At 42.3% G+C, this 27,362-nt stretch overlaps 2 protein-coding genes across 2 annotated transcripts; both read left to right on the forward strand.

Annotated features, from left to right (window-relative positions):
• The first annotated feature begins 1,610 nt into the window (after positions 1 to 1,610).
• Positions 1,611 to 18,454, forward strand: LOC114583458 (vomeronasal type-2 receptor 26-like). The gene is made up of 8 exons (XM_077918002.1): positions 1,611 to 1,846; positions 2,102 to 2,393; positions 3,684 to 4,556; positions 5,244 to 5,471; positions 8,263 to 8,389; positions 8,974 to 9,869; positions 14,063 to 14,346; positions 18,067 to 18,454. Exons 1-8 carry the CDS (start codon positions 1,611 to 1,613, stop codon positions 18,452 to 18,454), a joined length of 3,324 nt encoding a protein of 1,107 aa, XP_077774128.1.
• A 1,467-nt stretch (positions 18,455 to 19,921) lies between these two features.
• Positions 19,922 to 24,444, forward strand: LOC114583463 (vomeronasal type-2 receptor 26-like). Its single transcript, XM_077916704.1, has 4 exons — positions 19,922 to 20,731; positions 21,855 to 22,082; positions 22,790 to 22,916; positions 23,505 to 24,444. The coding sequence occupies exons 1-4, from the start codon at positions 19,922 to 19,924 to the stop codon at positions 24,404 to 24,406; spliced, it is 2,067 nt and encodes a 688-aa protein (XP_077772830.1). The 3' UTR covers positions 24,407 to 24,444.
• Positions 24,445 to 27,362: the final 2,918 nt, after the last annotated feature.

The raw sequence follows: 27,362 nt of genomic DNA on the forward strand, positions 1-27,362 counted from the left end.
CTCTTAATTTCCTCGTGTGAGCCGGAGAGATGGTATTGCTGGCTATTTTCCAATGCGCCCCTAGCGCCCCCCCGAGACTCCAACTTCTTGGTTATCCCCCTCACAAAGATCCCCCTGGTATAGTGAGGTTTTGTTTTTAAGCCTTCGGGTCAAAGGTTGTTCGGTGAGGTGGGGGCAAGATATTTAAGAGTGAGCGGACACATGGGCTTGAGTGGTAACTGAGATGCTAAGTTTGTCGCATCCATCTTTTCCAAGTTGTTGCTGTTCTCCATCATGCTTTGTGTGGATCCGATTTCCCATTGGTCTATTGATGCTATAATCCAGTGTCCCCACTTCTTGATAAGGCAAGGATGCTATTCAGAATTGCTGCCACCATTCAGTTAATATGATGGCAAACTATGTCTGATCAGTGTTACATAGGTGGGAGAGTGATGGATACCACAGTACTAACAAATTAGGAAGCGGGGAAAGGATGGGGCCAGCTCAACTCTAGACATCCTGCTGACCTTGTAGGTTCATTCCTTGCTTGTGATTTTGTGATGTTACAAATATAATTACATTGGCAGATCCGGCTTCCTGTCTACTAGCTGCAGTAATAAATCCTTTTGGATTCAGTATCTGCAGTCTGGATTCAGACCGTTCCTCCTAGGCTGGAAAAAATGGTGAACACTGCTTTTTTACTTGAAGCTGAATCACAGGACAAAGCGATGCAGTGACTTTTGGAAAATGTGGGATAACTGCTTCTCCCAGGGCATGATGGGAACCATCAACAGTTGCAGGAATGAAGGATACAGCATCATATATGGACGGGAAAACATCATGAGGGGAAATTGTCACACGCAGGAAAGAATAAGGACTACACTTAAAGTTCCTCACTTGAAAGTTTATAAATTACCTAATACAAATAGAAATCACAGAACTGTAGCCGTTATAAAAGAGATTATTATATGTGCATGGAATGCAATGGAAATTATTAACATAGTGGAACACAGAAATAATGAAGTTGAATGAAGCCATCAAATTTAGCATGCAAGGGGAAACATTTAATTAAATAATATAATTTACATTTGAATAATTGGCATTCATAATTGCATTAATTAGATAAAATAGGTATTGTTATAATGAGGTCGCTATTGGAACAAAATTGGTAAATCAATAAAAATATATATTTAAAAAATAATAATAGTAATATTTTGGCAGTTCCCCTACTGCTGATGCGCCATAGAATCCAAAACCACTGCACAACTGATTCTCTCCCCTATCATTACTAAAATTACAATAATCAATCCACCTGACTGAACCTCCAGATGTCACAGTGGGGAAAAAAGAATCAACAAGCAAGCCTGAAATGATTATAAGCTCCTCTGTGCTCCATAGACAACTAGGCAGGGCTCTGTTACTTATCAGTTATCAGTTTCCCTTTTTCATATCAAACCACTGCATCTTATTTGGTCTCCAAGGCATTCTGTTGTGACAATGTTCAAGCTAACAATAAGGTGGATACATGTCCCTTAAAGTATCAAATTGGCAGAGTCAGCTGCCACCCAATTTGTCTTGTTCAGATCAGGTGGAGGAGAGGAATAAGACTGTCGAGAGAAGCAGGGGAGTCCATGCCCACAAGGGTATTTGCCATCAGGATGTTGCTCCTGCTGCTTCTGCTGCTCTCCAATATAGTGTCCCAAGGACAAAGTACTAAATGCACCACAAATCATCCTGTTCATGTTCCACACGAGTGGTATGAGCCAGGTGACCTGGTCATTGGTGCAATGGCATCTCATATTTATTACATAGTCCCCAAATTATCCTTCAAGAAACACCCTTCCCAGGACTTCATTGATGCCCCACTGTAAGTAACCGTTAATTAATATTATTTTAATTATTCTTGATATGATTTATTAGGGGGAATAGCTTTAGAACTTTATTTTTTAAATGTGTCGAGAGATTTTATTAGAAATCTCTGTGCATATAGGCTGTGTTCATACTCTCAATGAACTATAAGTAAATAAACTTTGCGGGCTTTGTCCTTTCTTTCGATAGACAGGCAGGTGAGTCTCTCATACCTAGATTATGATTAATTTCCCCACTCTTATTTCATCTGCAGGGTGGTGACAAAGTTTTACCAGCAAATCCTGGCCTTGGTGTTTGCTGTTGATGAGATCAACGAGAATCCCAGGATGTTGCCCAATGTCTCTCTCGGCTTCCACATCTATGATAGCTATTATGATTCAAAGATGACCTACCGAAACACTCTGGACCTGATCTTTAAATCACGTCACTTTGTTCCCAACTACAGGTGTGGCATCCAGAAAAATGTCATAGGAGTCATAGGGGGACTTAGCTCGGATACCTCTTGGTGCATGGCAAACGTCTTAGGTCTTTTCAAGATTCCACAGGTATAATATGGATTTTGAAAAACAGAGATTTCATGCTGTCCTTGCATTAGGAATCTACTGATTCATAAATATGGAGTGGGAGAATGAACAAAGTAAAAGGGGTATAATATGCATATCCAACAATGTATGTAACATGGACCTTTTGTGTTTAATAGATGTCATAGAATATTGCTGTAAATCTGCCAGGTATGTAAAGGAGGCATGGGACGCGGGTAGCGCTGTGGGTTAAACCACAGAGCCTAGGACTTGCCAATCAGAAGGTCGGCGGTTCGAATCCCCATGACGGGGTAAGCTCCGGTTGCTCGGTCCCTGCTCCTGCCAACCTAGCAGTTTGAAAGGTTGTCAAAGTGCAAGTAGATAAATAGGTACCTCTCCGACAGCAAGGTATACGGCGTTTCAGTTCCCTGCTCTGGTTCACCAGAAGAAGCTTAGTCATGCTGGCCACATGACCCGGAAGCTGTACGTCGGCTCACTTGGCCAATAAAGTAAGATGAGCGCCGCAACCCCAGAGTTAGTTACGACTGGACCTGATGGTCAGGGACATGATCATGATCTGAGTGAAGTTTTATTTTTGATTCACCTAGTACAAAAGCATTTGGACTTGAAGCTCTTATACATTCTGATGTAGAAAACACTATGCTAAATGGACTAGTAATGAGGAAATTCTTAAGCATACTTTTGGTTACTTCAAATTGTCACACATTGTTTGTGTATTTTCAAAACTTGAATCCAATTTTCCATCTTAAGAACTGGAAGCTTGCTGCTAAATGGAGGCGACTTTGGAGCGTTGCCAAGAAAGGTTCCAGGCTTTCCACCCAGCACCCCCAGCCCCTCCTTCCTTCTGAATTTGGGGCCAGGTGTTGGGCGATCTGCGGATGAGCTGCCACTCCCCAGCCTGGGGAATGTAGGGAGCCTGATTACTCCCTTCTCAGCCTCTGATTCCAGAACGTACAGCGGTGATGGAATTCAGCAATCCTCCATCACAGCTCACTGAAAGCTCCTCCCCCAAATGCTCCCCTATTCTTGGATACAATCAATATGTACAAGAATGAAGCTGTAATGATGCCATAATAATAATAAATATCAACAGAAAACATTGAGCAAGCATATCTGTTTTTTCCTATATAAACAGGGGTTGGTACTGTCCCTAAACTTGGTAAACTTGGGATATAGATTCAATATATATTCAATATTATAGTGTGTGTGCGTGCACGTGTTTATATACAAATGTTTTTGAGATATCATGATTTCTTGTTTCCACTTGGAAGCATTTGGTTTTTCTTTTGCCAGATTTCATACGGTTCATTTGAACCAGCCATAAATTATGGAACCAAGTTCCCTTCCTTTTACCGCATGGTCCCCAATGAAGACCTTCAGTATCAGGGAATTATCCAGTTACTTCTGCATTTCAGATGGAAATGGGTTGGGCTCATGACTCCAGCTAATGAAGTTGGAGAACGTTTCTTGCAGAACATTGAGCCAATGCTTTTCAAGAATGGAATCTGTTCAGCATTCACAGAAAGATTTAAACACAATATACGTGATAATACTAACTTACAAGAAATGGTGGACATAAAGATTTTGTTACCAACTTTCACAACCAGCAGAGCCAATGCAGTTCTTGTATACGGAGAAAGTAGATTTATTATATGGTTGTCAGTTGCTTTAAGCACAATGGAGTTATATCAGCTACTATTTCCTCAAAAGAAGTCACGTGAAGGAAAAGTATGGATCACAACTACCCAAATTGATTTCATATTATATAGCCTGCAAAAAAAATTTAATGTTAATATACGAATGCTCCATGGTGCTATCTCCTTTGCAATTCACTTCAAAGAGATTCACAACTTTAAAGACTTTCTTCAGAGTGTATATCCTCAATGGACAGAGACAGATGGTTTTATCCAAGATTTCTGGGAAGATGCATTCAGTTGTTCACTTTCAAATTCCACTCTCTCAAAAACTGTGTGTACTGGAGAGGAGATGCTGGAGAGCCTCCCTGCACCATTTTTTGAAATGAGCATGACTGGCCACAGCTACAGTGTTTATAATGCTGTCTATGCTTTGGCACATGCCTTAAATAGCATGCACTTGGCTGGAGCCATCCGCAACAGAAGAGGTGCTAAGGGAAAACTCTCTCCTCAGTATGCATATCCTTGGCAGGTATTGATCTCTGTTACAAAGCATTCACTGCATTGGTACATTATGTGAGTAGGCATTTACTTATCAGTAAAGAAATAAAAGAATAAAACTTAAGAAATTAAAAAATAAACCTATAGAAATTTTTATCAGAGATGGGAATTAGAATATTTCCTGTAATGATACTAAACAGACTTTAGATGACACAGGCTTTCACAAGCAACAGACTTCCAAAAACTACATGTAACTGAAGCTGTGCCAACCGCATCCCTCTGCGATTCTCTCTGTCTCTCTTACCTGTCCAGTTACCCAGTGGTGTAAAGATGGAGGCCAGGGGCCCGTGGCCAATTTACATAATTCTGAGGGAGCACAAACAGAACCCCCACACCAGGCACTGGATCCTCATTTGGGGGGGGGGCTGCCACTGCTTGGGCATGTCCTGGAAGACCCCATCTTTCCCTGTCTACCGACTGCCAGGGGGTTCTGGCACCCTGAAGCCAAACCTATACTCACTGGTAGGTCCCCAGAAGAGGCTAGCAACTGTGTGATCACTGTCTCTAGACCCTGCTTTTCTCCCTCCTCCTCTCCATTGTGGACTGAAGTGTTCAACTTCTAGAGGAAAAGGAATTCATTCCGTCTAGGAAAGCTATTCAACAATCTTAATCAGACTATTCAAATGTTTTATAGAACTTTTTATGCTCTTCCTCTTAGCTCCACTCATTCCTGCAGAGAATCTCATTCAACAACAGTGCTGGGGATGAAATCACATTAAATGAATATGGAGAGTTAGCAGCTGGCCTTGATATTACAAACTTGGTCACATTCCCAAATAGTTCATACATCAGAGTCAAAGTGGGAAGGCTGGATCCTCAGGCCCCTCCTGGCAAAGAGCTCACCGTTAAGGAGGACCAAATCAAATGGCACAGAGCCTTCACTCAGGTATAGAAAAAAATGGCACAGCCCCTGGTTTTCCACAGAATGGGATGTAACAAAAGCATTTCATGCATTAATAATTTTGAAATTTATTATTTAGTATAGCTTTTTTTTCATATATAGTTTTCATATCTAGATGGATAGTGCTTTAATGGAAAGATTCCCTTTTTGAGAGAGTGGCTTTTTCTGTATGTTTGCACCTTCAGCCTCTGAAGCTGTGCTTGTTGGCCTTCAATTTCGCTATTGGCACTTTTCTTTGTACAGTGGTACCCCGCAAGACGAATGCCTCGCAAGACGGAAAACCCGCAAGACGAAAGGGTTTTCTGTTTTGGAGGCGCTTCGCAAGACGAATTTCCCTATGGGCTTGCATCGCAAGACGAAAGCCCATAGGGAAATGCTGGCGGTCGGGAGCAAAGACTTTCGCCCACAGCCGGCCTTCAGAAGAGGACCTCTTCTGAAGGCCGGCGGGGGGCAAAAGTCTTTGCTCCCCCCCGCCTGCCTTCCCCCCGCCTGCCCCGGACGATCTTAAAGTGCTGGCGGGCGGGAGCGAAGCGTTCGCTGCCGACCCCCAGCATTTTAAAATCTCCAAGGGACAGCAGAGAAGTCTCTGTCCCGAGGAGATTTTAAAATGCTGGGGGTCGGGAGGGAAGCGCTGCCGACCCCCAGCATTTTAAAATCTCCCCGTGTCCAGGGGAGGTTTTAAAATGCTGGGGGTCGGCAGCGCTTCCCTCCCGACCCCCAGCATTTTAAAATCTCCCCGTGTCCAGGGGAGGTTTTAAAATGCTGGGGGTCGGCAGCGCTTCCCTCCCGACCCCCAGCATTTTAAAATCTCCCCGTGTCCAGGGGAGGTTTTAAAATGCTGGGGGTCGGCAGCGCTTCCCTCCCGACCCCCAGCATTTTAAAATCTCCTCGGGACAGAGACTTCTCTGCTGTCCCTTGGAGATTTTAAAATGCTGGGGTCGGCAGCGAACGCTTCGCTCCCGACCCCCAGCATTTTAAAACCTTCCCGGGACACGGGGAGATTTTAAAATGCTGGGGTCGGCAGCGCTTCGCTCCCGACCCCCAGCATTTTAAAACGCTGTTCCGAAGGGGGGGCGGGATCACCTGCCCCAGCCGCCCCACTTCGGAACACTGTTCCGAAGCGGGGAGGGGGGGCGGGATCACCTGCCCCAGCCGCCCCACTTCGGAACGCTGTTCCGAAGCGGGAAGGGGGGGCGGGGACACCTGCCCCAGCCGCCCCACTTCGGAATGCTGTTCCGAAGCGGGGAGGGGGGGCGGGAAGACCTGCCCCAGCTGCCCCACTTCGGAACGCTGTTCCGAAGCGGGGAGGGGGGGCGGGAAGACCTGCCCCAGCCGCCCCACTTCGGAACGCTGTTCCGAAGCGGGGCGGGGGGCGGGAACACCTTCTGAAGGCGGGCAGGGGGCAAAAGTCTTTGTCCCCCCTGCCTGCCTTCCCAGGGGCTTTTAAATCGCCCCGGACAGCGGAGAAGTCCTCCGCTGTCCGGGGCGATTTTAAAATGCCGCCCGCCAGCATTTTAAGATCGCCCCGGACAGCGGAGAAGTCCTCCGCTGTCCCAGGGTTTTTTAAAATGCTGGGGGTGGGAAGAAAAGCCCTTGTCCCCCCCCCCCCAGCCTTCAGAAGAGGTCCGGGGACAGACTGTCCCCGGACCTGGTCTGAAGGCGGTTTCCCTAGGAACGCATTAATTGATTTTCAATGCATTCCTATGGGAAACCGTGCATCGCAAGACGAAAAAACCGCAAGACGAAGAGACTTGCGGAACGAATTAATTTTGTCTTGCGAGGCACCACTGTACATAGTATTACATTACATGTGATACTGACATTCCCTTTTTGTTTATTGTATGTCAATAAGCCATCCAGGAGAAAATATTGTCCTTTAAGAAACGCTGTAAGGTCTATCAGTTCAAAAACAAATGAGCCACAATACCAACATGCGCAGAAGGCATCTCCCACTAAGAAGGAGCAATGGCTATCAGGGAGTCCAGCATCATCCACCATTCTTGTTTATGAAATCAATGAAGCAGTTCTCCAGTTAGTGGCATTAGATTAAATACTAAGCTGGCTGTATCAGTATATGGGTTGAGAATGAACATCATACTTTTCTTGATTTTGTATGAAGAAAGTTCAGGATATATACACCTAGGAGTGGTTGTAGCTGGTGAATAGGTCTAAGGTGGGTGGAGGACTCCTAGCTAGCACTCAAAAATACTTCAGACTCTAGTGATTAGTAAGAATCAGGGAGTGCTCCCAGATCTCTTGCTTCAAAGGGAATGCAACCCCTCACAGAACAAGGCAGGCGTAGGAACCACCCACCCAAAGCCCTTCTCTGTGATAAGGATTCAGCCTCCATCCCATCCATGACTCACTCCAGACACCTGTCAAATAACTTCAGTACCTCCTTTCATTCTAATGAAATGGAAAGGTAGAACTGCATATCATCAGCATACAGATGATGCCATGTGCCAGATCTTATTATTCCTATAAGAATAAGAATAATAGTAATCATATTATTCCTAAGAGTTTCATATAGATGATAAATACCATAGGAGGCAGAATGGGGCCTAACAGGACACCAGAACCCAAAAGTCATGGGATAATTTGCTTGTAGTGACCCTGCAGGTGGGAGCAGAACTACTATAATGGGTTACCTTAAATTCCTTGAGCCACCACAAAAGGAACACCGTGTGAACTCCTGTTTAATCACCTGAAATTGGATATTTGAAAAATTCCCCAAAACAATATCTTAATATTAAACTCTTCCTATCTCTTTGGATAGGTGCCACCACTTTCTCTATGTAATGCCAACTGCCATCCTGGTTACGGGAAGAAAAAGAAGGAGGGGGAGAAGTTTTGCTGCTATGATTGTGATCCATGTCCAGAAGGAATGATTTCAAATGAGAAAGGTTAGAGATGACATCTTAAGATACTGCAGAACCCCTGGGCTCCTGGGAATTTTGTTGACATTAAACTGCTGCAGGAGAGAAGGCTTAAATTAACAGATGTGTTCATCTCATTGTTTATAGATAACATCAATATATTTTAATCTTTAAAACATCTTGAAGATTTCTTTTTTAAGTGGAAGCTAATATATTTTACTTCCAACTTCTTCAAAATTAGGGTGGAATAGAAGTGGTGTTTTCTCCTCTAAGAATGAGGTTGTTTGACAATAGAGTGAAAGTCTTATTAAACTCACTTTTCTGAGATCCAAAGATTTCAGATGTAATTTATTTCTCATTTTGTTGTACTGTTTATGTGGCTCTAAGAAAAAGCAGGGAGACAATAAAGAAAAAAAAGACGTTACCCATGTAGAAAATTCCAGAATTGATACACAAGTTTTATTTTTGATACACCTAGTACAAAAGCATTTGGTCTTGAAGCTCATACATTCTGACGTAGAAAACACTATGCTAAATGGACTAGTGATGTGAAATTCTTAAGAATACTTTTGGTTACTTCAAATTGTCATGCTTTGTTTGTGTATTTTCAGACACAGAAACATGTGTCAGTTGCCCAGCAGATCAGTATCCAAACAGCGGCCAGGATCTATGCATTCCTAAGATTCCAAACTTCCTAGCCTTCGATGAAACCTTGGCCATTGTTTCAACAGGCTCTGTGCTTCTATTCTCTCTGATCACAATTCTGGTGCTCGGCGTCTTCATTAAGCATCGCAACACAACCATAGTCAAAGCCAACAACCGAAGCCTCACCTATGGTCTCCTTATCTCCCTCCTCTTGTGTTTCCTCTCTTCTTTGTTGTTTCTCGGAAAACCTAATATGGTGACTTGCCTTCTCCGACAAACTGCTTTTGGCATTGTCTTCTCTGTGGCCCTCTCCAGCATCTTAGCCAAAACCATACTGGTGGTTTTGGCTTTCATGGCTACCAAACCAGGATCCAATATGAGGAAATGGGTAGGCAAAGAACTGGCTTATTCCATTGTCTTTTCCTGCTCCATTGTTCAAGTAGGAATCTGTGTCCTCTGGCTGGCAACCTCTCCCCCATTCCCAGATGTGGACATGCACTCAATGCCTGAAGAAATCATATTTCTTTGTAATGAAGGGTCAGTCTCCATGTTCTATTGTGTTTTGGGCTACATGGGCTTCCTGGCCACTATCAGCTTCACGGTGGCCTTCCTAGCCAGGAAGTTGCCTGACACTTTCAACGAAGCCAAGTTCATCACCTTCAGCATGCTGGTCTTCTGCAGTGTTTGGCTCTCCTTCATTCCAACTTACCTGAGCACCAGAGGAAAATACATGGTGGCTGTGGAGATCTTCTCCATCTTTGCTTCTGGTGCTGGGTTACTGGCTTGCATTTTCACCCCTAAATGCTACATAATTGTGCTGAGGCCAGACCTGAACAACAAAGAGCAGCTAACCCAAAGAAAGGTATAAATGACAGTGGGATTTGTGGTTCTGTTGGGTCTGAGAATACATGGACTTGGAGGCTGGTATCACTTTCCGAGTCCCTGCTCTGGATCTTTGTAGAGTTTGCTCCTTAACTGTTTTGTCTGCCAAAGAGGTCCGAAAGGCAATGGGTGCAGATTTTTCCTCAGGTTCTACTCCCAAAGCCTTTTTCACAAATGAGTAATGCTGTAAAGCAGTGGAGGTTTATGTTCAAAGATTCCTTCACCTAGGTGGGCTCCCTTCCTAGGTTTACAAGATCCATCTGCCCCTCATTTCCCTCTACAGCTCCTGCAGTAGCCATCTTTTTGAGCATTGGACCTGCTATTGCTTTCATCCATAACTCAGTCTGATCCTGTCTTTGCATGCAGAGAAATTCCCCAACTCACTGAGGATTCGAGGCCCATTGGCTGCCCTCACCTGGTTTAGGGAGCCAGTTGTATTTTCTGGGGTGGGGTGTGGCTGTTGTTGAATGCTGACAACTTCTAAGAGCCCCAGGTGAGAACTGAGTGCAGGGTGCGGATCAGAGGTAGACAAACTGCCCCCAGAAGGAGCACGACTTGTTTCCCACTAGAGTTACTACCCCTCCCCTAACACTCTTTACATCCCTGTCATGTATTACTGTATACTTAAAGCAAATGGAATCTTAATAGCAAAACTCTCAGCCTTTTAATTTAGAAATGGTTACGTTCAGTTGATGAATGTTGTACATAAAGGAATGTTAATAAAATGTCTCTTATCAATTACTTCGTGTAATCTGCAAATTCATCTTGAAGACCACAGAGGGTACCAGAAACAAAAAACACTGTGAAATAGTTGAGGGCTCTACATTCTTTATCTCTCACCCACAAAGCAGCTGATGAATAGAAAAAGGAGAAGTTTAAAACAGCCATTTCCCTTGTTTTTAAAATAGTTTTAACAAGGAAAAGTAGCAGAGATATGCAACCATATCTGGAGGAAAACATATTGGATATTGCTAACACTAATAGGACAAGGCTTTTTTTCTGAATTATACTTCTAACCTGTTTGAAAGAGTGGTGGCAGAGAATATCTCAAATAAGCCAAATGGCTTCAGAGAATACAGATGTGTTGTTTCTAAAGTTGATTCTAAAGTCTAGTTATGCTATTTCTGTTATAATAATTTTATTAATTTTAAATTACCATTCAATCATAGCCTCTTTAAAACAATACCAAATTGTAATACAAATACTAATCACTCAAATACCGAATCAGATAATTTAGGTGCCCCCCCCACATGCTAGATGATTTCCTTTATTTCTGCATTCCAAAATCTTATCAATTTCTATTATATTCCAGTCAAAATAATAATCCCTTATACAACAACTGCAATATTAATAACTTCTATTTGTGTTGACACATTAAATGATTTATAGAACTACAAATGAGGCACTCAAACTATATCCTTGTTCTTCCTGTGTGTGGAAATTATTCTGTCTGTGGTGTCTCTTCCAATCCTTGTAAAATGTTGTGCCTATTGTGATGGAAATGTTGGTTCCACAAGTATTTCTTTTTACTTTTTTCTCCTGCCAGCAAATGCTTAAAGATCAGCAGCCTCTGATTGGCTGTGGTTCCAGGAGGGAGAGTTTGAAAGGAACACACTTCAAGGGAGATGGCGTTAGAGTGTGGTTAAGAGGGGAGCTGAGTTGAGGTGGTTGAGGAGGGAGGCTGGAGAGGTTGGGAGATAGGGAGATAGGATAGGAGTGTGGAGGAGGGAGAGTTGGTTCTGGAATAAAACATCCACTCCGAGTGTACAGTGAAGCACTGAGTGTAGTGTCCTGCAGGGGTAATAGGATCGAATCTTGCTGGGAGACTGAGGGTAAGACAGGAAAAGGAGGAACTGAAAGAGATGAGTCTACTTAGGTTTCAAACTACAAATGAGACACTCAAACTATATCCTTGCTCTTCCTGTGTGTGGCATTTATTCTGTCCGTGGTGTTTCTTCCAGTCCTTGTGAAATGTTGTTTCTGTTGTGACAGAAACATTGGTCCCAAGTATTTCTTTTTACTTTTTTCTCCTGCCAGCAAAAGGTTAAAGAACGGCAGCCTCTGATTGGCTGTGGTTCCAGGGAGAGTTTAAAAGGAGCTGATTTTGAGGGAGATGGAGTTAGAGTGTGGTTAAGAGGGGAGTTGAGTTGAGGTGGTTGAGGAGGGAGGCTGGAGAGGTTGGGAGTTAGGTAGGGAGATAGGATAGGAGTCAGGTTGAAATATAGAGAGTGTTGAGGAGAGTGAGTTGGTTCTGGAATAAAACATCCACTCCAGTGTCCTGCAGGAGTAAAAGGACCAAATCTTGCTGGGAGACTGGGTGTGAGGCAAGAGAAGGAGGAGCTGAAAGAGATGAGTCTACTTAGGTCTCCAACTAATCTGAAGAGGAGATACCCTTCTGAGTTAAAAAGAGAAGCCCAAAACCCAGTGAAGGATGGTGGGGGGTGAGCCCTTAAGACTATTACTGAAAGTACCTCAGGAGATGGATTTGTTAAAGGGGTGGGTAACTGAAGGAAAGTACCGCCTTAGAAAGGAACTGAACTATAAAGCCGAAACCTCTGAAAGCGAATTAAAGTGAACTAGCATATTATTATTGAAGTAACTTAAGTTTCTCCACTTATATTATACTACCTTGTTTTAAAAATAAATCTTTATTGTTTATGTAAAGAACACCTGCTTCAACTTCTTGGTTATTCCCATCACAAAGAACCGCCCCAGGATATTCTAGGATAGTTAGGTTTTGTTTTTAAGCTTTCGGGTAAAAGGTTGTTCGGTGAGGTGGGGGCATTATATTAAAGTGAGAGCAGACACATGGCGTGAGCAGTAACTGAGGCGCCAAGCTTGGCACATCTATCTTTTCCAAGTTGTTGCTGTTCTACATCATGCCTTGTGTGGATCTGATATCCCATTGGTCTATTGATGCTGTAATCCAGTGCCCCCACTTCTTGATAAGACAAGGATGCTATGCCGAATTGCTGCCACCATTCAATTAATGTGATGTCAAACTATGTCTTATCAGTGTTACATAGGTGGGAGAGTGAAGGATACCCCAGTACTAACAAATTATGAAGTGGGGAAAGGATGGGGCCAGGTCAAGTCTAGACATCCTGCTGACCTTGTAGGTTCATTCCTTGCCTATGATTTTGTGATGTTACAAATATAATTACATTGACAGATCCAGCTTCTTGTCTACCAGCTGCGGCAATAGATGCTTTTGGATTCACTATCTGCAGTCCGGATTCAGAGCGTTCCTCCTAGGCTGGAAAAAAATGGTGAACACTGCTTTTTTACTGGAAACCGAATCACAGGACAAAGCGATGCAGTGACTTTTAGAAACTGTGGGATAACCGCTTTTCCCAGGGCATGATGGGAACCATCAACAGTTGCAGGTATGAAAGATACAGCACCATATATGGACGGGAAAACATCATGAGGGGAAATTGTCACACGGAGGAAAGAAAAAGGATTACACTTAGAGTTCCTCACTTCAAACTTTAGAAATTACCTAATATACCAACACAAACAGAAATCACAAGACTGCAGCTGTTATATAAGAGATTATTATATGTGCATGGAATGCAATGGAAATTATTAACATAGCGGAACACAGAAATAATGAAGAAAGAAGCTATCAAATCCAGCATGCATGGGGGCCAGTTTAATTAAATTATATAATTTGACATTTGAATAATAGGCATTCATAATTGCATTAATTAAATAAAATTGGTATTCTTATAATGTGGTCGCTATTGGGACAATATTGGTAAAGCAATAAAAATATGTATTATAAATATAATAATAGTAATATTTTGGAGGTTCCCCTGCTGCTGATGCGCCATAGAATCCAAAAACAATGCACAAGTGATTCTCTCCCGTATCATTACGCAAATTACAATAATCAATCCACCTGACTGAACCTCCAGGTGTCACAGTGAAAAAAAAGAATGAACAAGCAAGCCTGAAATGATTATAAGTTCCTCTGTGCTGCATAGACAACAAGGCTGGCCTCTGTTACTTATCAGTTATCAGTTTCCCTCTTTCATATCAACCACTGCATCTTATTTGGCATCCAAGGCATTCTGTTGTGACCATGTTCAAGCTAACAATAAGGTAGATACATGTCCCTTAAAGTACCAAATTGTCAGAGTCAGCTGCCACCCAATTTGTCTTGTTCAGATCAGGTGGAGGAGAGGAATAAGACTGTTGAGAGAAGCAGGGGAGTCCATGCAGACAAGTGTATTTGCCATCAGGATGTTGCTCCTGCTGCTTCTGCTGCTCCCCAATATAGTGTCCCAAGGACAAAGTGCTAAATGCGCAACAAATAATCCTGTTCATGTTCCACACGAGTGGTATGAGCCAGGTGACCTGGTCATTGGTGCAATGGCATCTCATATTGTTTACATAGTCCCCAAATTATGCTTCAAGAAACACCCTTCCCAGGACTTCATTGAGGCCCCACTGTAAGTAATCATTAATTAATATTATTTTAATTATTCCTTATATGCTATATCGGACAGAAAATAACTTTGATTGATTGGGGAGGAAGATAGCTTTAGAACTTTATTTTTTAAATGTATGGAGAGATTTTATTAGAAATCTCTGTACATATAGGCTATGTGCAAACTGTCAATGAACAATAAGCTCTTTTGAATCTAATTGTGGTAAGAGAGATAGAAAAGAGAGTAGGAGAATGAGAAAACAGATGGCATAAAAAATAGGAAAAGCATATAGCCAAGTAGTATGGTACTTAACTTTTTTGATGATACCCAAATTTTCAAGGTGACAAAAACAAACACGGGTTGCTGAAGATATAAAGAAATATGCAACAGCTTTTAAAATTACACGGTATTCTTAGATTGCCCGAATAAGTAAATAAATTTTGCTGGCTTCATCCTCTCTGTATAAGCAGGCAGGTGTTATTGTTTAGTCGTGTCCGACTTTTCGTGACCCCATGGACCAGAGCACGCCAGGCACCTCTGTCCTCCACTACCTCCCGCAGTTTGGTCAAACTCATGCTGGTAGCTTTGCGAACACTATCCAACCATCTCGTCCTCTGTCGTCCCCTTCTCCTTGTGCCCTCCATCTTTCATAACATCAGGGTCTTTTCCAGGGAGTCTTCTCTTCTCATGAGGTGGCCAAAGTATTGGAGCCTCAGCTTCACAATCTGTCCTTCCAGTGAGCACTCAGGGCTGATTTCCTTAAGAATGGAGAGGTTTGATCTTCTTGCCACCCATGGGACTCTCAAGAGTCTCTTCCAGCACCATAATTCAAAAGCATCAATTCTTCGGCGATCAACCTTCTTTATGGTCCAGCTTTCACTTCCATACATCACTACTGGGGAAACCATAGCTTTTACTATACAGACCTTTGTTGGCAAGGTGATGTCTCTAGTTTTTAAGATGCTGTCTAGGTTTGTCATTGCTTTTCTCCCAAGAAGCAGGCGTCTTTTAATTTCGTGGCTGCTGTCACCATCTGCAGTGATCATGGAGCCCAAGAAAGTAAAATCTCCCACTGCCTCCATTTCTTCCCCTTCTATTTGCCAGGAGGTGATGGGACCAGTTGCCATGATCTTCCTTTTTTTGATGTTAAGCTCTCCTCTTTCACTCTCATTAAAAGGTTCTTTAATTCCTCCTCACTTTCCGCCATCAAGGTTGTGTCATCTGCATATCTGAGGTTGTTGATATTTCTTCCGGCAATCTTAATTCCGGCTAGGGATTCATCCAGCCCAGCCTTTCACATGATGAATTCTGCATATAAGTTAAATAAGCAGGGAAACAATATACAACCCTGTCGTACTCCTTTCCCAATTTTGAACCAATCAGTTGTTCCATATCCAGTTCTAACTGTAGCTTCTTGTCCCACATAGAGATTTCTCAGGAGACAGATGAGGTGATCAGGCACTCCCATTTCTTTAAGAACTTGCCATAGTTTGCTGTGGTCGACACAGTCAAAGGCTTTTGCATAGTCAATGAAGCAGAAGTAGATGTCTTTCTGGAACTCTCTAGCTTTCTCCATAATCCAGCGCATGTTTGCAATTTGGTCTCTGGTTCCTCTGCCCCTTCGAAATCCAGCTTGCACTTCTGGGAGTTCTCAATCCACATACTGCTTGAGCCTTCCTTGTAGAATTTTAAGCATAACCTTGCTAGCGTGTGAAATGAGTGCAATTGTGTGGTAGTTGGAGCATTCTTTGGCACTGCCCTTCTTTGGGATTGGGATGTAGACTGATCTTCTCCAATCTTCTGGCCACTGCTGAGTTTTCCAAATTTGCTGGCATATTGAGTGTAGCACCTTAACAGCATCATCTTTTAAAATTTTAAATAGTTCAGCTGGAATACCATCACTTCCACTGGCCTTGTTATTTGCAGTGCTTTCTAAGGCCCATTTGACTTCACTTTCCAGGATGTCTGGCTCAAGGTCAGCAACCACACTACCTGGGGTGTACGAGCCATCCATATCTTTCTGGTATAATTCCTCTGTGTATTCTTGCCACGTCTTCTTGATGTCTTCTGCTTCTGTTAGGTCCTTACCACTTTTGTCCTTTATTATGGTAATCTTTGTACGAAATGTTCCTTTCATATCTCCAATTTTCTTGAACAGATCTCTGGTTCTTCCCATTCTGTTGTTTTCCTCTATTTGTTTGCATTGCTCGTTTAAGAAGGCCTTCTTGTCTCTCCTTGCTATTCTTTGGAAATCTGCATTCAATTTCCTGTATCTTTCAATATCTCCCTCGCATTTTGCTTGCCTTCTCTCCTCCGCTATTTGTAAGGCCTTGTTGGACAGCCACTTTGCTTTCATGCATTTCCTTTTCATTGGGATGGTTTTCGTTGCTGCCTCCTGTACAATGTTACGAGCCTCCATCCATAGTTCTTCAGGCACTCTGTCCACCAAATCCTTAAACCTGTTCCTCGCTTCCACTGTGTATTCAAAAGGGATTTGACTTAGATTGTATCTTACCGGCCCAGTGGTTTTTCCTACTTTCTGCAGTTTAAGCTTGAATTTTGCTATAAGAAGCTGATGATCTGAGCCACAGTCAGCTCCAGGTCTTGTTTTTGCTGACTGTATAGAGCTTCTCCATCTTTGGCTGCAGAGAATATAATCAATCTGATTTCGATGCTGCCCATCTGGTGATGTCCATGTGTACAGTCGTCTCTTGTGTTGTTGGAAAAGCGTGTTTGTGATGACCAGCTTGTTCTCTTGACAGAATGCTATTAGCCTTTGCCCTGCTTCGTTTTGATCTCCAAGGCCAAACTTGCCAGTTGTTCCTTTTATCTCTTGACTCCCTACTTTAGCATTCCAATCCCCTATAATGAGAAGAACATCCTTCTTTGGTGTAACTTCTATAAGGTGTTGTAAGTCTTCATAGAATTGGTCAATTTCAGATTCTTCAGCACCAGTAGTTGGTGCATAAACTTGGATTACTGTGATGTTAAAAGGTCTGCCTTGGAGTCGTATCAAGAGCATTCTATCATTTTTGAGATTGCATCCCAGTACAGCTTTCGCCACTCTTTTCTTGACTATGAGGGCCACTCCATTTCTTTTACGGGTTTCTTGCCCACAGTAGTAGATATGATGGTCATCCGAACTGAATTCGCCCATTCCCGTCCATTTTAGTTCACTGATGCCCAGGATGTCAATATTTATTCTTGCCATCTCATTTTTGACCGCATCCAACTTACCCAGGTTCATGGTTCTTACATTTCAGGTTTCTAAGCAATATTTTTCTTTACAGCATTGGACTTTCCTTTCGCTTCCAGGCATATCCGCAACAGAGTGTCCTTTCAGCTTTGGCCCAGCTGCTTCATCAGCTCTGAATCTATTTGTACTTGTCCTCCGCTCTTCCTCAGTAGCATGTTGGACGCCTTCTGACCTGAGGGGCTCATCTTCCAGCATCATAACTTTTATATGCCTGTTGCCTTTGTCCATGGAGTTTTCTTGGCAGGAATACTGGAGAAGCTGGTTCCTCCTCCAGGTGGATCACGTTTGGTCAAAACTCTCCACTATGACCTGTCTATCATGGGTGCCCTGCTTGGCATAGTTCATAGCTTCTCTGAGTTATTCAGGCCCCTTCGACACGGCAAGGCAGTGATCCACGAAGGGGAAGCAGGCAGGTGCATCTCTCCTATCTAGATTCTGTGCACTGTTTAAATTTCCCATCAAACAAAATCTCACTTTATTTGCAGGGTGTTGACAAAGTACTACCAGCAAATCCTGGCTTTGGTCTTTGCTGTTGATGAGATCAACGAGAATCCCAGCATGTTGCCCAATGTCTCTCTTGGCTTCCACATCTATGATAGCTATTATGATTCAAAGATGACCTACCGAAACACTCTGGACCTGATCTTTAAATCACGTCACTTTGTTCCCAACTACAGGTGTGGCATCCAGAAAAATGTCATAGGAGTCATTGGGGGACTCAGCTCTGATACCTCCTGGTGCATGGCAAACGTCTTAGGTCATTTCAAGATTCCACAGGTAGAATATGGGTTTTGGAAAACAGAGATGTCACGCTTTCCTTGCATTAGGAATCTACTGATTCATAAATATGAAGTGGTAAAATGGACAAAGTAAAAGATCCATAATAAGCATAACCGACAATGTTTATAAGAAGGGCAATTTGTGTGTAATAGATATATTAGGAGATTTCTGTAAAGCTGCCAAGTTTGTAAAGGAGGCACCTAGACTGGTTCATATACATCAATCCTGAACGCACTGCACTGGCTTCCTGTGAGCTACTGAATATATGACATTGACATTGGCTTCATAGGCAAAAATAACTGAGAACACATTAACTAAAAATGTTCCTCCCCTTAAAAATCAAGACAGTCCTTTCCCAAAGTATGGTTTTAATCAACATTGTTCACTTTCAGAGGCTAATAGGAAACACTGTTTTCTTGCTATCGTTCTGGCATTTGTCGTCTGTCACTTCAGAGCGTTATATAGTGGTGTCAGCATTGTGCTATTCTGCTGCATTGTTGTATTTCATTTTAGTTGTTTTAAATAGTGCTGGTACAGTATTTTACTGATATTTTATATGACTTGGTTTATGATGCTCAGAGATGAAAAGTATACACAATCTAATGGAGCTCTTCGGGATTTCCCAGGAAATCTTCCTGAGAGAGTTCTTAGTAAATAGAGAATCAACCGCTCCCTACAATCATTACAAAGGTTACAGATCATAAGTACATAATCAACAATTTCTATTACTCCACTTACACCTTGGAGTTTTGCTTAATCATCCACTTAGTTTATTAACATGAGCCATGATAAATGGTCCCCTTTCAGTTCCAACATACCAAGTCTATATAGATGTTAATACTTCTTCCATTCAATTCCTTTTTGGCACCTCAGTGGCTGAATTAACTAGCAGAGTAGTTTCTCCCCCTTCGTTCAGATCATGTCCAAAACTTAAACCCAATTTTTCGTCTAAAGAACTGGAAGCTTGCTGCTAAATGGTGGTGACTTTGGAGAGTTGCCAAGAAACATTCCGGGCTTTCCATCCAGTGCCCCCCAGCCCCCCCTTCCTTCTGAATTTGGGGCCAGGTGTTGGGCAATCTGCGGATGAACTGCCACTCCCCAGCCTGAGGAGTGTAGGGTGGCTGATTACTCCCTTCTCAGCCTCTGATTCCAGAATGTACAGCAGTGATGGGATTCAGCAATCCTCCATCACAGATTGCCGGAAGATCCTCCCCCAAATGCTCACCTATTCTTGGATACAATCAATATGTACAAGAATGAAGCTGTAACGATGCCATAATAATAATAAATATCAACAGAAAACATTGAGCAAGCATATCTGTGTTTTCCAATATAATCTGGGGTTGGTGCTGTCTCTAAACTTGGTAAACTTGGGATATAGATTCAATATATATTCAATATTTTACTGTGTGTGCGTGCACGTGTTTATATTTGAATAAACTGGAATATCATGAGTTCTTGTTTCCACTTGGAAACGTTTGGTTTTTGGTTTTTCAGATTTCATATGGTTTATTTGAACCAGCCATAAATGATGGAACCAAATTCCCTTCCTTTTATCGCATGGTCCCCAATGAAGACCTTCAGTATCAGGGAATTATCCAGTTACTTCTGCATTTCAGATGGAAATGGGTTGGGCTCATGACTCCAGCTAATGAAGCTGGGGAACGTTTCTTACAGACAATTGAGCCAATGCTCTTCAAGAATGGAATCTGTTCAGCATTCACAGAAAGAGTTAAACCCAATATACATTATAACAGTAACTTACTAGAAATGGTGGACATAAAGATTTTGGTACCAAGTTTCACAACTAGCAAAGCTAATGCAATTCTTCTACATGGAGAAAGTAGATTTAGTATATGGTTGTCATTTGCTTTAATCACAATGGAGTTAACTCAGCTACTATTTCCTCAAAAGAAGTCACATGAAGGAAAAGTATGGATTACAACTGCCCAAATTGATTTCATATTATATAGCCTTCAAAAAAACTTTAATATTAATATACGAATGTTCCATGGTGCAATATCCTTTGCAATTCACTCCAAGGAGATTCACAACTTTAAAGACTTTCTTCTGCGTATATATCCTCATTGGACAGACGCAGATGGTTTTATCCAAGATTTCTGGGAAGATGCATTCAGTTGTTCACTTCCAAATTCCACTCTCTCAGCAACTATGTGTACTGGAGAGGAGATGCTGGAGAGCCTTCCTGCACCATTTTTTGAAATGAGCATGACTGGCCACAGCTACAGTGTTTATAATGCTGTCTATGCTTTGGCACATGCCTTAGATAGCATGCACTTGGCTGGAGCCATCCGCAACAGAAGAGGTGCTAAGGGAAAACTCTCTCCTCAGTATGCAGATCCTTGGCAGGTATTGTTCTCTGTTACAAAGCATTCACTGCATTGGTACATTATGTGAGTTGGCATTTAATCATCAGTAAAGAAATAAAAGCATAAAACTTAAGAAATTAAAAATAAACCTTAAGTAAATTTATTGTATGAAAGATGGGAATTAGAGTATTTCCTATAATGATACTAAACAGACTTTAGATGACACAGGCTTTCAGAAGCAATAGACTATCAAAAATTACACGTAACTGTAGCTGTGCCAACTACCTCCTTCACACTGCAAATCCCTCCGTTTCCTCTCCATATCCCTCCCCAATTCTCTCATTCTCTCTTACCTGTCCAGTTACCCAGTGGTGTTAGGTTGAGGGCCCGGGGCCCATGGCAGGGCACTGGTTATTGCAGGGATACTCATATCAAAGAGAAAACAGAAGAGCAGCCCATCAGGGAGCTGCCACTGCCTGGGCACGTCTTGGAAGGCACCATCGCCAACTCCTCATCTTTCCCTGTCTGCCAATCACCAGGGGATACTGGCCTCACTGGTAGGTACCCAGAAGACACTGGCAACTGTTTGATCACTGTCTCTAGACCCTGCTTTTCTCCCTTCTCCTCTTCTGCCTTTAAGTCTGGATTTCAGTCTGGCGCATCCTCTTTTGCCTCTTCTGTATCTGAAAGCTCTTCCTCCCAGTCGGCTCCCTCTTCTCCCACTGACCACTCCTTGTCATCCCACCACCAATCCCCTGGCTCTGAGCCTCCTTTCCTTTGGGTGTCCCTTTGGGGTTCCCCAGCAGCTGCTTCCTTCCACTCCTCTGCATCCAACATCCAACCATGCTCAAATTCACTCTATAAACTATGAAAAGGTCCAGTCCGAGGTTCTCATGTTGCATTCCCATCCTTCCAGATCATAAGCTCCCATCTCTTCTCATACATGACTTCTCAAATCCATTCCCTTTCTTGGATCTTGACAAAGGCTGGTCTCAAGCAAGCAGATCTATGGTCTCATCTCTTCATAATATATTTATGCAAGTCTGTTTAATGTTGAATTGGCACCGATTCATGATTTCCTACTCGTCCTGTATGTGCAACTAAAATATGGATGCTCTCCATTGTGAACTGAAGCGTTTAACCTCAATTCTCTTTCCACTTAGCTCCACTCATTCCTGCAGAGAATCTCATTCAACAACAGTGCTGGGGATGAAATTACATTCAATGAATATGGAGAGTTAGAAGCTGGCTTTGATATTACCAACTTGGTCACTTTCCCAAATAATTCCTATGTCAGGGTCAAAGTGGGAAGTTTGGATCCTCAGGCCCCTCCGGGCAAAGAGCTCACCATTAATGAAAACAGAATCAAATGGCACAGACGCTTCACTAAGGTATGGAAATAATGGCACAGTCCCTGAAAACCCAGAATTTGTGGTTATCCACAAAATGGGATGTAACAAAAGCACTTCACACATTATTCATTTTGAAATTCACTAGCACTTGAAACCACTTCAGACTAGTGATGAGTTAGAATAGAGGAGTGCTCCCAGACCTCTTGCTTCAAATGGAATGCAACTCCTCCCAGAACAGGTCAGGCATAGGAACCCAAAGCATTTCTCTCTGAGACAGGATGTGGCCTAACAGGAAACCACAACCCAAAACCCAAAAGTCATGGAATGATTTCCTATTGCTAGTTTCTTGTACTGACCCTGCAGGTAGGAGAAGAACCACTATAATGGTTTACCTTTAATTCCTTGTGCCACCACAAAGGAACACCATGTGAACTCCTTGAAGCAAATGCCGTTAAGTGGTTACTCCATCAAAAGGCCTAGCCAGGGGTGAAATCACACGGAATCAGACTGAATTCTAACACAACTGTAAGGTTGGATGGTTCAGGCATGAATACGGACATCTTCTTAAGTTTGTATGATGTTTAGAACAGCAGCTTTTTACCCCACTGTATGTGCCACTTGTGTAGCTACGGATCATTTCACGCTATTAGTCCTCCTATTTACTATTAAATCACCTGATATTGGATATTTGATAAATTCCTCAAAACAGTATCATAATATTAAACTCTTCCTATCTCTTTGCAAAGGTGCCACCGCTTTCTGTATGTAATGCCAACTGCCTTCCTGGTTACGGGAAGAAAAAGAAGGATGGGAAGAAGTTTTGCTGCTATGATTGTGATCCATGTCCAGAAGGAATGATTTCAAATGAGAAAGGTTAGAGATGACCTCTTAAGATACTGCAGAACCTCTGGGCTCCTGGCAATTTTATTGACATTAAACTGCTGCAGGAGAGAAGGCTTAAATTAACAGATGTGTTCTTCTCATTGTTTATAGATAACATCAATATATTTTAATCTTTAAAACATCTTGAAGATTTCTTTTTTAAGTGGAAGCTAAAATATTTTACTTCCAACTTCTACAAAATTAGGGTGGAATAGAAGTGGTCTTTTCTCCTCTAAGAATGAGGTTGTTTGACAATAGGGTGAAACTCTTATCAAACTCGCTTTTCGGAGATCCAAAGATTTCATCTTTAATGCATTTCTCATTTTGTTGTACTGATTATGTGGCTCTAAGAAAAAGGAGGCAGACAATAAAGGAAAAAAAAGATGTTACCCATGTAGAAAATTCCAGAATTGAAACACAAGTTTTATTTTTGATACACCTATTATAAAAGCATTTGGACTTGAAGCTCTTATACATTCTGACGTAGAAAACACTATGCTAAATGGACTAGTGAGGAGGGAATTCTTAAGAATATTTTTGGTTACTTCAAATTGTCACACATTGTTTTTGTATTTTCAGATATGGATACATGTGTCAGTTGCCCAGCAGATCAGTATCCAAACAGCGGCCAGGATCTATGCATTCCTAAGATTCCAAACTTCCTAGCCTTCGATGAAACCTTGACCATTGTTTCATCTTCCTCTGCACTTTTATTCGCTCTAATCACAATTCTGGTGCTCAGCATCTTCATTAAGCATCGCAATACAGCCATAGTCAAAGCCAACAACCGAAGCCTCACCTATGGTCTCCTTATCTCCCTCCTCTTGTGTTTCCTCTCTTCTTTGCTGTTTATCGGAAAACCTAATATGGTGACTTGCCTTCTCCGACAAACTGCTTTTGGCATTGTCTTCTCTGTGGCTCTCTCCAGCATCTTAGCCAAAACCATATTGGTGGTTTTGGCATTCGTGGCTACCAAACCAGGATCCAATATGAGGAAATGGGTAGGCAAAGAACTGGCTTATTCCATTGTCTTTTCCTGCTCCATTATTCAAGTAGGAATCTGTGTCCTCTGGCTGGCAACCTCTCCCCCATTCCCAGATGTGGACATGCAATCAATGCCTGAAGAAATCATATTTCTTTGTAATGAAGGGTCAGTTTCCATGTTCTATTGTGTTTTGGGCTACATGGGCTTCCTGGCCACTATCAGCTTCACGGTGGCCTTCCTAGCCAGGAAGTTGCCTGACACTTTCAATGAAGCCAAGTTCATCACCTTCAGCATGCTGGTCTTCTGCAGTGTTTGGCTCTCCTTCATTCCAACCTACCTGAGCACCAGAGGAAAATACATGGTGGCTGTGGAGATCTTCTCCATCTTTGCTTCTGGTGCTGGGTTACTGGCTTGCATTTTCCCCCCTAAATGCTACATAATTGTGGTGAGGCCAGACCTGAACAACAAAGAGCAGCTAACACAAAGAAAGGTATAAATGGCAGTGGAATTTGTGGTTCTGTTGGGTCTTAGAATACATGGACTTGGTGGCTGGTATCACTTTCCGAGTCCCTACTCCGGATATGTGTAAAGTTTTCTCCTTAACCTTTTTGTCTGCCAAAGATGTCCCAAAGGCAGTGGGTACAGATTTTTCCTCAGGTTCTACTCCCAAAGCCATTTTCCCAAATGAGTAATGCTGTAAAGCAGTGGAGGTTTAGGTTCAAAGTTTCCTTCTCCTAGGTGGGCTTCCTTCCTAGGTTTACGAGACCCATCTGCCCCTCATTTCCTTCTACAGCTCCTGCAGTAGCCATCGTTTTGAACATTGGACCTGCTATTGCTTTCATCCACTCACTCAGTCTGATCCTGTCTTTGCATGCAGAGAAATTCCCCAACTCACTGAGGATTCGAGGCCCATTGGCTGCCCTCACCTGGTTTAGGGAGCCAGTTGTATTTTCTGGGGTGGGGTGTGGCTGCTGTTGAATGCTGACAACTTCTAAGAGCCCCAGGTGAGAACTGAATGCAGGGTGGGGATCAGAGGTAGACAAACTGCACCAGAAGGAGCACGACTTGTTTCCCACTAGAGTTACTACCCCTCCCCTAACACTCTTTACATCCCTGTCATGTATTACTGTATACTTAAAGCAAATGGAATCTTAATAGCAAAACTCTCAGCCTTTTAATTTAGAAATGGTTAAGTTCAGTTGATGAATGTTGTACATAAAGGAATGTTAATAAAATGTCTCTTATCAATTACTTCATGTAATCTGCAAATTCATCTTGAAGACAACACAGGGTACCAGATACAAAAACATTGTGAAATAATTAAGGGCTCTACATTCTTTATCTCTCACCTACAAGGCAGCTGAGGAACATAAGAAGGAGAAGTTTAAAACAGCCATTTCCCTTTTTTAAAAAAATAGTTTTAACAAAGAAAAGTAGCAGAGATATGCAACATTATCTGGAGGAAAACACACTGGATATGTCAAAGAGATAAATAATTACCTGATATTCAGAAGACATCTTAAGGCAGCCTTGTTCAGGGAAGTTTTTAATATGTAACGCTGTACTGTTTTTAACACTGATTGGGAGCCGCCCAGAGTGGCTGGGGAAACTCAGCCAGATGGGCGGGGTATAAATAATAAATTATTATTATTATTATTATTATAACACTAATAGGACAAGCCTTTTTTTCTGAATTATACTTCTAACCTGTTTGAAAGAGTGGTGGCAGAGAATATCTCAAATAAGCCAAATGGCTTCAGAGAATACAGATGTGTTGTTTCTAAAGTGGATTCTAAAGTCTAGTTATGCTATTTCTGTTATAATAATTTTTATTAATTTTAAATTACCATTCAATCATAGCCTCATTAAAACAATACCAAATTGTAATACTAATACTAATCACTTAAACACCAAATCAGATAATTTAGGTGCCCCTCCCCATTGCTAGATGATTTCCTTTATTTCTGCATTCCAAAATCTTATTAATTTCTATTATATTCCAGTGAAAATAATAATCCCTTATACAACAACTGCAATATTAATAACTTCTATTTGTGTTGACACATTAAATGATTTATAGAACTACAAATGAGGCACTCAAACTATATCCTTGTTCTTCCAGTGTGTGGCAGTTATTCTGTCTGTGGTGTCTCCTCCAATCCTTGTAACATGTTGTGTCTATTGTGACGGAAAAGTTGGTTCCACAAGTATTTCTTTTTACTTTTTTCTCCTGCCAGCAAATGCTTAAAGATCAGCAGCCTCTGATTGGCTGTGGTTCCAGGAGGGAGAGTTTGAAAGGAACACACTTCGAGGGAGATGGAGTTAGAGTGTGGTTAAGAGGGGAGGTGAGTTGAGGTGGTTGAGGAGGGAGGCTGGAGAGGTTGGGAGTTAGGTAGGGAGATAGGATAGGAGTCAGGTTGAAATATAAAGAGTGTTGAGGAGAGTGAGTTGGTTCTGGAATAAAACATCCACTCCAGTGTCCTGCAGGAGTAAAAGGACCAAATCTTGCTGGGAGACTGGGTGTGAGGCAAGAGAAGGAGGAGCTGAAAGAGATGAGTCTACTTAGGTCTCCAACTAATCTGAAGAGGAGATACCCTTCTGAGTTAAAAAGAGAAGCCCAAAACCCAGTGAAGGATGGTGGGGGGTGAGCCCTTAAGACTATTACTGAAAGTACCTCAGGAGATGGATTTGTTAAAGGGGTGGGTAACTGAAGGAAAGTACCGCCTTAGAAAGGAACTGAAATATAAAGCCGAAACCTCTGAAAGCGAATTGAAGTAAACTAGAGTATTATTATTTAAGTAAACTAAGTTTCTCTACTTGTATTATACAACCTTGTTCTAAAAATAAATCTTTATTGATTATCTAAAAACACCTGCTTGAAACTCAACTTCTTAGTTATCCCCCTCACAAAGATCCCCCCCCCCCAGGATATTCTGGGATAATTAGTTTTGTTTTTAAGCCTTCGGGTCAAAGGTTGTTTGGTGAGGTGGGGGCAATATATTTAAGTGAGCGCAGGCACATGGGCGTGAGCGGTGACTGAGTCGCCGAGCTTGTCACATCTATGTTTTCCAATTCAGTTAATGTGATGGCAAACCATATCTGATCAGTGTTACATAGGTGGTAGAGTGAAGGATGCCCCAGTACTAACAAATTAGGAAGCGGGGAAAGGATGGGGCCAGCTCAACTCTAGATATCCTGCTGACCTTGTACGTTCATTCCTTGCCTCTGATTTTGTGATGTTACAAATATAATTACATTGGAAGATTGGCTTCTTGTCTACCAGCTGCAGTAATAGATGCTTTTGGATTCACTATCTGCAGTCTGGGTTCAGAGCGCTCCTCCTAGGCTGGAAAAAATGGTGAACACTGCTTCTTTACTGGAAGCCGAATCACAGGACAAAGTGATGCAGTGACTTTTGGAAACTGTGGGATAACCGCTTCTCCCAGGGCATG

The sequence above is a fragment of the Podarcis muralis genome, chromosome 13, assembly GCF_964188315.1.
Source record: "Podarcis muralis chromosome 13, rPodMur119.hap1.1, whole genome shotgun sequence".
Lineage (NCBI taxonomy): Eukaryota > Metazoa > Chordata > Lepidosauria > Squamata > Lacertidae > Podarcis > Podarcis muralis.